Below are 9,815 nucleotides of genomic sequence, written 5' to 3'. Positions count from 1 at the left end.
ATACGTAGTAGTTTCTCAGCGACAAATTGGAATAATTCCAAAGCAGATTTATTAGTTGAGGTGGACTAGCGGTGTGGGTTAGAGCATACCGGGTCATTTTAATAAAATAAAAATTGTTGACGGACATTGTCGGGTGGATAATTGATTTTTTTTTTGAATCGAACGCAAAAGATTTGCCTCATTCATTAAATAAGAAAAAAATAGAGTTTGACAGTTTGCAAATGACCCTACAAATAAGTATCATGAACTTGGATCAATCCAATGCCCGTTCATGTGCTGCCATATGTATATAATAGCACAAATTAACAGCATCTGACAACTTCTAATAGAAGAGGCAAAAGATTTGAGATCGGTTAACGAATTTCAATTTTCTCAGTACTAGCATATACATTGGCTTCTATAAACAAAACTTGGGGACAACTCATTTTGCCAAAAAAACATATACATGTCCATTTGTACCTAGTTGCATCGATCGAGACCTAAAGTGTACCAAAAGGGAGGTCAGTTGGATTTGGATGGACACTATTTACCCGCCAGAAACTTCGTTAAAAATTTAAAACACAACCGTTTGCTAGATCATGGTGAATCATTTTTATAACAAAAGAAAACATTTGACAATGCGGTGTTGTGTGGACCGTGTAGATAGTCAACAAAAAAATGCTGCATTTGGATATATCCAATATTGCCTGAAAAAAGGGAGGAAAGAAATATATCCAATACGACATTTGCAAGGAACAAAAAATCGACCTCACGGAACATGCGTCGACTTTTTCTTTTTTGAATGTTGAACATGTGTTGACTTGACCTTGGCGACCAGAAGATATAGCTGCTGCGGCCGCACGGCCAGGATCGGACGGCCGAACTTGTCACGGGGCCCGCCGCCCACGCCCCTGGCCTAGATTTCGGCGGAGAGTGCCGGATCGACCGGGGCGCGCAACGATCGGACGGTCCAGACGAGAGCTCCGGACACCAGCCGCATTCCCCTGTGGCTCCGGTCTCTCCTCCTCCCCATCGCTTCTTCTGTGAAAGGAATCTCCCTCGCTCCCTCCACGGCGTCCAGTCTCGTTTCCTCGGCTGCGCCTTCCAGAAGGGAAGCCTACGCTGCATGCCTGCATCTCGCAAATAAAAACTCTCAAGGCTAGCCAAGCTCTACTCCTCTGCCCCGTACTACTCCCACCTTTTATTTCCCTTCCTTCCCCGTCGAATCCTCGCTCCGCCCTGACCTTCCAGCACGGCTTCTGATCTTCCGGCGCCGCTCTAGGCCACTGCAAGGGCTGCCGCCGGCCGTACCGTCACCGCCGACGCCTCCACCCCTACCTGCCGCCTTTGATACGCGATCCATACGGGTCGGAGGAGATCTCAGTAGCAGCTGGTGGTGCACCGTTTACCTTACACGACGGGTAAACTCGCCACGGGGGCCGGCCGGGAGCAGCGGCGGTGTCAGCCGGGCGGGAGTCCGTCAGTTGGCAGTAAGTACTCCACCCCACCGGTCAATGCGGTTGGCCACCGTGCTTCTCCACTCCCTCGTCCTCTAACTACTCCACTCCATTAATTTGTAGGAGTAGTGCCCTCCTCGCCACGCCGGCCGGCAAGAGGCGGAGAAGGTGCGCGCTCGAATCGAAACGGCCGGCACTGACGCACCGCGTTCGTGTCGCCTGCCGTTCTTCCTCCATTTATGCCTTCCTTCCTCTCTGCTTGCCCTCGTGTCGATCGTTACGCCTTTTTCTCCCCGCGCCCAGCTTGCACTGCGTGCTGCTCGCCGTTCCGTTCTCCAAAAGTGAAACCCCAACAGCTGTTTCCAATCAAGTTTAACACCAAAACCGTATTACGTATACGCTCTTGATTACGCTCTCCTCCCTTGTCAGCTCATGTCGTGTCATCCCTATATATTTTCCCCTGAAGAATATAGACATTTTCACCGATTTTTCAGATTGCTTTGTTTACATTGATTTTCAGATCATCTCGGCGTCAAGATACACCGCGCGCACTCTGTTCACGCGACGGGTAGACCAGCCAAGGTACCGGCCAGGAACAGCGGCGATATCTACCGGGCGGGAAGCCGTCGGTTGCCTTCTGTAAGTACCATCATCTCATCCTCACCGGCCGGTCAGTGTGGTTAGCTTACGCTCTAGCATCGCCATTAATCAGTGTCCTCATCAGTAAACATCGGCCCATTAATGGCTTGTTTAAGGTTGGTTGGGAAGGCCGAGCGGCCACCTGGCCTAGATTTGTGAAGAGGTGCTGCCAAAGCGAAAGATTTTGAAAAATTAAAGAGGATCAGCGGCGGGGGCCCCGCGGCGCAGACACTCGATGGCTGGTCGCTTTTGGGGCCGGGGCCGGCGCCTGAAGGGGTAAAAGAGATAAAGAATGTCGAGGCAATACGTTGATCTCGGGGGCCATACTACTGCATGCAGCAGTGATGCTACCACGACTGTAGCTCAATGTGCCTCGCGCGGCGAGCTAGCTGATGCTGATGCTGCTGTCTCGTGTCGACTCTTTCTTCCCCATACGCCTCTGTCCCGCGTCGGACGTCGCGCTCATCTGGATTTAAACATCGTCGACGAGTAGACCACCAGCGTAGTAGTAGTACTGTATACGTAGAGTGGCAGCGGCGTCGACGTGAAGAGAAGCTTCGCTGCGCGTCATTTACGCCAGCTTGCATGCGTATTTGCATTTGTTTTCTCATGCATGCGACGCACGTACGTCATGGGCGCGGCGCTCTCCGGGCAGTAGCTAGGTCTGACCAGCCAGGGAGACGCGTCGATCGCAGGTCGAACGTTGACGATTTTGTTGCGTCTCTCTGTGCGTCTACCTGCGTGACTCTGCGCTCTGCATGCCCGCGCTCTCGGCGCTCCGGCCATGTCTCCTCACTTTGTCTTCACAGTGTTTTTCTCTACGCTGCTGCGTGAGAACAGCCTGGTCTGCTGCCTGCCGGTGCATGCATGCACGCATGCTGCTAATGGACATGGGTTAATTGCATCGCACTCCTTACAGTATTATGAGTAGCACTGTAGCAGTCTTCCTCCTAGCACTGTTCTTCTCGCTGGCCTGCCCCGGTTAGGCGCCGGTGAGAGCTCTATCTCGGCCATAGTTAGGGCATTTTCAGCCGCGCCCCAGGAAGGCTTCCCCAGGCGTTTTTCTTGCGCCGACGTCGAAAAATCGGCCCAATCGCGTCCCAGAAACCCAATTTTCGCTGGCCTGGGTCGAAAACAGCGCCGGCGGACCCAGGCCGAACCCGGCGCATTGGGGGGCGCCTGGGGGCGCCGGGCGAACTTTTTTGGCGCGAAAAAGCCACGGGCCCGCCGCGTCAGCGACACGGCTCTCTTCTCGCCCCTTCATCGTCCTCATCGCCTCGTTTCCCGCGGCGAATCAATGCCAAAGCTGCCGCGCTGCCGCGCCGGTCAGCCTGCGCCATTGATGCCTCACGGGCGGCGCAGTGAAGGCCGGACGACGCGCGTCCCTCGCCCGCCACGCGTACACACGGCGGCCACGCGTACGGGCGGCGTCTCGGCCTATATAAGACGCGCACCAGCGTGCTCGGCGATCACGCTCTCTCGCCGTCGTCGTTCCTCCCTCTCCTCTCTCTCGCCGTCATCGTTCCTCCCTCTACTCTCTCTCGCCGTCTCCACCCATGGCCGAGCGCTTCCCTGGTGACGGCGCGGCGGCGAACGGCTTCGGCCGCCGCCATCTCCATGAAGACGAGGCTCGCCTCCTTTACGAGGCCGGGTACCTAGTCCCGCCGGACATGCGGGTGCCTAGCGCGTGGAGGATCAGCGCCGGCGGCGTGCCGGTGCCACCACCACCCACCGGGGCGGCGCGGCGTGCGGAGATCACACGCATCCACACGTCCCTGCCGCGGGCGGCGAGGGAGGGGCCACGGTACGTCCCCGACAGCCCGTTCTGGGAGCCCTACTTCCGCCGCCGTCACGCCGAGCAGTTCGAGGCCACCAACGGCGTCGTGCCCTCCGGCAGGTTCAACTCCAATGGCCGGCGCCGGTGGTGGGGCGTGCCCGGGCGCACGTTGGAGGCCGTCCTCGAGTACATCGAGGGCGGCAACACGCCGCGCCTCGAGTACCCCGATCCCCCGTCCTTCTCACGCCGCCGGGGAAGCTCCTGGACCCCGAGGCGCATGGAGACCGGGGGGTCCTCCTCGTCGTCCGGCGGCTCGCCCTGCCTCCCCCCGTCAAGCCGGAGCCCCAGGGCACGCCGGTCAGTGCCCGCACGCACAGCTTCGGCGTCCGCATCGGCGCCAACGCCTCCCCACCCACCGGCCGCTTCGTCCTCGTCAAGCCCAAGCCGGAGCGCGGCCTCCCCGCGGAGTACGAGGAGATAGCCCGGTGCGGCATCTCCGACGAGGACGCCCTGCGGTGGGCGCGGGACGATTACCTCCGCGACGAGATGGTCGGGCAGCGCCGGGCCCTGGAGGAGATCGCCGCCCGCAAGCGTGGGCGCGAGGACGAGCACGGCGTCGTGGTCCTCGACAGCGACGACGACGCCCCCGGACCGTCCAACCCGCCGCGCCAACCGGGGGAGGGATGCGGCAGGGATAGGGACGGCGGAGGCGCAGGCGGGGGCGGCGACGACGACGACGACGACGGCGACTACACGCGGTTCTACCGCCTCCTCGGCATGTAAACCGCATGGGCGGGTGGCGAGGCGGGCGGCGAGGGAGACGGCGGGGGTAGCCCGCGGAAGTTTTTTCTTTTTTTGTAAAATATGTTTAACTTTGAACGAACTCGCCGATGTTTGCGTTAAATTTCAGTCGTGTTTGCGCCATATTTGAATTTTTTTAAAAAACGTGGGCGCCGCGACTGGGGGGCATCACGCCCTCAGTGTACGGTTTAGCGCCGGCGAACCCCAGAAAGTGATTTTTTGTCCCTTCTGAAAGGCCAACGGCTGGAGATGCCCTTAATCCTCACAGTTGATCTGCATGTCTCACCGCTTGCCGGGCGGCGCAAATTCAGCTCGGTCGATCGCTCTGCTGGGGGGCTGACACGGGTGGTACTATGTAGCTAGCCGCGCTCGTCGGCGTCCCGCGCGCACGTGCGGGCCGGGACGGTCCCGTGGTCGAACAGTCCATGTCCGCGCAGTGAGTAGTGACTGAGCAGCAGTGACCGTGACATTGAAATGGCGTGGTGCCAGAATCCGTACGTATTTGTTACGGCCCGTCGTTCTAGCTAGTAGTACACTCGTAGAGTACGACCGATATTGTGGCATTAAAGAAGTAGCACCACCATGCAATATCCACAGTAGTGTACAGTACAATTAATGTTGACCTGCACCCGCCTCACCAATGTTTGACTTGACCCTCTCTCTCACACTCGCAGATCTCACATATGGATACTGCGTTCGGTCGTATGCGCGCACACTATCTGTAGTTTTAATTTGCACCGCCTGCATGCATGTGCGTGTCAAAGTGTCAATTACTACAGGGCGTCTCTTAGATATGATATCGTACGTCACGGTACCACCACCAATGAATGCACGTTGCCATGTGTGCTCGCTATATATTCTGTTCTGTTGTGTGCAGGTAGAGCGCGCGCGGTGCAGCAGCGAGAGGCGATTGACCGACCCGTGCTGCTGAGCGTTGGAGGCCGGCCCGAAGATGCTGGCCTGCATCGCGTGCTCCGCCAAGGAAGGCGGGGAGGACGGCTCCCGTGCCGCGGCCACGCCGGCCGCCAGGTCTCTCACCTCACAGGTACCATCTGTCTCTCTCCAACCACTAGTGTACCAGCGTGCGTGCCACTCTCCTGGACCGAGTGTACCACTGTTTTTTCTAAGGACGCACCTGCCAGTACCTGCTCTTCTTTATCTCTCTCTCCCTGTTCATACTGTGCAGTGTATATGCAATGCTTGTGTTGTCTCGTCTGTCAGCCTGGGCAGGAGACCAGAGGATAGAGGGGTCGATCGAAGGTTGCAGTTAATAGGGAAAGGAAACGGGAATGGCTGCCGGGACGAACGGCCTCTGCCACTGGCCTACGTACTTACCTATACTAGTTACAGCACAGTGGTGCACAGCACTTGGCCAGTGAGCCTAGGAATTGCCCAAGCAGGGCATGCCGGTGCGGCAGCCGATCGAATTAAAGCCTCCTCTGCCCAGTTAGTTATAGGCTAGCTGCATGCAGATGCAGGGACGATAGCCGCTGCGTTTTGGCAAAAGATGCCAAGCCCCGGGGTTGTTGATGGATGTATCATGTACATGCAGACAAAGAAGATCAGCTACCTATCTGTCTATACGTATGCGGTTATAGGAGTCCTGGCCCTGCTGGCTGCTCCCGCTGGCAATTTTTTGGCGCTTGCTCGGTTATAGGAGTAGAGTAGTAGTTCCGCCACCCCACGCAAACGCAATCAAATGGCGTGAGCCCAGCTCGACCGATCGTCCTCTTCCAAGCCTCACACTGTTGTTTCTGTCCCTCGTTCATTGCATCTCCTTGTTGCCTTCTGCAGCACATATGCCATATCTGTGTCACACACACACATAGAGCGCGTCCCAGTTAACAAGGATGAAGGAAATGAGTAAGTACACTAGCTTCCTACTTAGACCCTTAATAAGGATGGGTCGGCCAGCCAGCCAGAGGCTTCTTTTATCTGAAAATGCACAACACCGTAGTTTTCTTCAGACTTTGGCGCGTCTAATTATGATGCAACCATGGATGCGATGCAAAAGCAGTGCAGCTAGCGTGAATGACAGTGGTTCAATCGACCACTTTCTTTAGCACCACGTACGTACCGAGAGTATGTACGTTGCTCCATTCCGTTCCATTCCTCGGGAAAAAGCTAGGCCGGTCAAGGGAGGACACGATGCGCACTGATGAGTAGACGTGGTGGGAGAGAAGGCCGCCAGCCACCTTTCCTTTGCTTTGCTTGGATCCCCATCCCCATCCCCCTACCACCTTTGGAGCGCTTTGCTTGCCGGTTCCCCATGGGTCCATCGTCGACGACATTCTTTCACTTTCTCTCAAACTCACCACCGCCCATTCGTCTCTCGTCCCCTTTGCCGTGGAAATAAAGATCGAGCAGCAGAGAAGCCCATGGGTAGCGTGGACGCACCACGACGACAGCGCCTGCGTTCATGTGCTGCCGTGTGTGCCCTGGACTGGGGATGGACCCGGCAACCTGCATCACGTTTTGCCGGTACGTGGAAAGCCATGCCTCGGCGGCTTTGTTTCCCCTCGTCTCCGAATAAAGCCGGCCCGCTGGTCCCCCGCCCAGGGGCTACGGGCCTACGGCGGCGCCTCGGCCCACCCTTTAGGGCCCAGGCTGGGCCTCCCCTCCCGTTGGGGCTGGGCTGGCCCGGGCCACGCGAACACGGGGCCTGCTTTTGAAGTAGGCACGCAACGCATAATGCATGCATGCGGCGGGATCATACGCCGCCTTTGGAGAACGCATGCATGCATCACGGCGTGGTTCCTTGCTTCAGACAAAAGGATAATAAAGATTTCACTGGTATCAATCCGGCGTGATCGCTAGCTCGCTGTATGTATGTACGTAGCGTGGTCGATCCTTTGTACTAGCAGTAGTAATCTGTGCTCTACATGTAGCCTTGCCATACATATATACCCACTTTTCTTTGATGTGAACTTGTTCGTTAGTCAGCTCGTCACTCAAAGTCACTTGAGCACTCAACGAGCATATCCTTTCTCTGGCCAGCCATGATCCATCGCCCCCTTCCTTAAAGAATTCGTATATATGCACTTCTGTTGGTACTGAGTAACCATGCATTGCGTGGTAGCTACTTATGCTAATTCCAGTCATGGCTGATGTTACATTGCACTCATGACTCATGACTCATGAGCGGTTAGTGACTAAGTGAGTGGTGTGTGGCTAACTGGTTTCGTTCCTGCGTACGTACGTACGGTGCAATGTGTTGTCTTCAGCTCAAGGACATGGTGCTCAAGTTCTCCGGCTCCAGCAAGCACTACAAGGGGGCGGCCGCCGGGAGCCCCTCTTTCAGGAGCTACCGACGCCCCTACCCGGGATTCGTCGACGACACTACCTTCACGCCGACGGGCAGACCCGCGAGCGACGCCGGCGCGTACACAAGGACTACTGCGGCAGCAGCGAACGGGAGCGCGCGGGCTGCCTCGTCGGCAACGTGGGACATGACCGGGCGCGGATGGCCGGGCGTGGACGAGGAGGACGGCGGTGAGATCGTCGCCGCTGGGGTGGACGCCGCCGTGCCCAGGGAGTGGACGGCGCAGGTGGAGCCCGGCGTGCAGATCACCTTCGTCACGCTCCCCGGCGGCGGCAACGACCTCAAGCGCATCCGCTTCAGGTATTTACCGCATATCAATTGCACATTTACTTTGTTCAGCTAGCTTTTGCTCAACTGACGTGTCCAGCACATGCATGTTGAGGTGTTGAACTGATTAACTCTTGTGATGTGTGCCGCGTACGTAGCCGTGAGATGTTTAACAAGTGGAAGGCGCAGCGGTGGTGGGGAGAGAACTACGACCGCATCGTGGAGCTGTACAACGTGCAGACCTTCAGCGGCCGGCAGCAGGGGGGCTCCACTCCGACGTCCTCCGTCGACGACTCGCTTCTGGTCGGTTTACGCATTGTTGCACGCGAAATGTTTCCTTCACTTGAACTGATTCATCCATGACAATGACATACTGATCGAACTATTTCGGGTGCAATGCTTCGCTTGCAGAGAGATTCGTCCTATTCCCGGGGCGGCTCCACGAGGGACAGCCCGGTCGTCATGATGCCGCCGCCGCCGCCGTCATCCTCGTCGAGCAAAGACCCGATGTCACGGAGCGTTTCGTGCAAGGCGATGATGCCGCCGCCGTCGGGGCCTTACGGGGCGGGGCCATCCACCAGGGCGGCGTACTACCCGTCCGCGGCGGCCGTGCCCGACCCGTCCGACCACGTCTGGGCGCACCACTTCAACATGCTCAACTCCGCGGCGGCCGGCGGGCATTCCTCCTACGACCCATCGCGCGCCACCACCTCCTCCCGCGACGAGGCCTCCGTGTCCATCAGCAACGTCAGCGACATGGAGGCGACGGAGTGGATCGAGCAGGACGAGCCCGGCGTCTGCCTCACCATCCGCGAGCTCGGCGACGGCACCCGCGAGCTCCGCCGCGTCCGGTTCAGGTATATATGCCTGCCGCCATCCATGAACTTGCAAAACCTTTCTCGGTTGATCGGTATATGAATTCATACACGTTTGATCAGCCCGATCTCATGCATGTTCGTGTAACTATTTTTTCAGCCGGGAGAGGTTTGGCGAGGACAGGGCGAAGGTGTGGTGGGAGCAGAACAGAGACAGAATACAGGCGCAGTATCTGTAGTTGATCTGGTTAAGCTAGCGGCGTTGGAGATAGATTAAGGGAGATAATGGTGAAAAGAGTGTGAAGAAGGGATAACCGGATAGGTGGAAGCAAACTAGTGGTGACCGTGGTGCTCGGCTTGGTAAAATATGGAGGTTGCGTTTGAATTTCAATGTGCTCCTCTGCTTTCTGTAGACTTTAGACATGTATAAACCTGATATGCTCGCCTGTCTTTGGCTTATTTTACCTTTTCTAAGGCACCAATGTGGTTCATTCGTTGGTTTGATTTAGTGTTACGTTTTTTGCGTTTCTTGGTGGGATTTGGTCAGGAAGTACTGAATTTGTGAATTTATGCGTGTCGATGTTGGCATGTTTGGGGAAAGTCCATAGAAATGCATGGCCAAGGAGAGGCTGACCGATGTGGGATGCTTATTGGCAGGGAAGTTCGTGAGAGATAGTATCGCTCACATATGATGAATATAAATAAATCTGAACGCACTCATGGAATTCAAAGTTTCATATACGCTCAAACAATACGAT

General features: G+C 56.6%; 1 protein-coding gene across 3 annotated transcripts; it reads left to right on the top strand.

Annotated features, from left to right (window-relative positions):
- Positions 1-1,330: 1,330 nt before the first annotated feature.
- LOC147986555 (protein Brevis radix-like 2) lies at positions 1,331-9,558 on the top strand. Of its 3 annotated transcripts, none has more exons than XM_087544821.1 (8): positions 1,331-1,469; positions 1,560-1,604; positions 1,957-2,075; positions 5,535-5,698; positions 7,878-8,275; positions 8,401-8,545; positions 8,654-9,099; positions 9,218-9,558. In XM_087544821.1, exons 4-8 carry the CDS (start codon positions 5,606-5,608, stop codon positions 9,294-9,296), a joined length of 1,161 nt encoding a protein of 386 aa, XP_087400947.1. In that variant the 5' UTR covers positions 1,331-1,469; positions 1,560-1,604; positions 1,957-2,075; positions 5,535-5,605; the 3' UTR covers positions 9,297-9,558. The 3 variants fall into 3 exon arrangements, with proteins under 3 accessions (XP_087400947.1, XP_087400946.1, XP_087400948.1); XM_087544820.1 differs by having other exon boundaries at positions 5,531-5,698; XM_087544822.1 differs by lacking the exon at positions 5,535-5,698.
- Positions 9,559-9,815: the final 257 nt, after the last annotated feature.

This window comes from Triticum urartu, chromosome 2A, assembly GCF_056163025.1.
Source record: "Triticum urartu cultivar PI428250 chromosome 2A, HENAU_Tu73, whole genome shotgun sequence".
Lineage (NCBI taxonomy): Eukaryota > Viridiplantae > Streptophyta > Magnoliopsida > Poales > Poaceae > Triticum > Triticum urartu.
The sequence above is the reverse complement of the archived record's forward strand: the minus strand, read 5'-3'. Positions and strand labels throughout refer to the sequence as shown.

Excerpts from the sequence above, each read along its gene's own strand:
- LOC147986555 (XM_087544821.1), top strand. The coding sequence starts at position 5,606 with ATGCTGGCCTGCATCGCGTGCTCCGCCAAGGAAGGCGGGGAGGACGGC. Across the intron at positions 5,699-7,877 it reads CCAGGTCTCTCACCTCACAG|CTCAAGGACATGGTGCTCAA; the intron begins GTACCATCTGTC and ends TGTTGTCTTCAG. Across the intron at positions 9,100-9,217 it reads CTCCGCCGCGTCCGGTTCAG|CCGGGAGAGGTTTGGCGAGG; the intron begins GTATATATGCCT and ends CTATTTTTTCAG.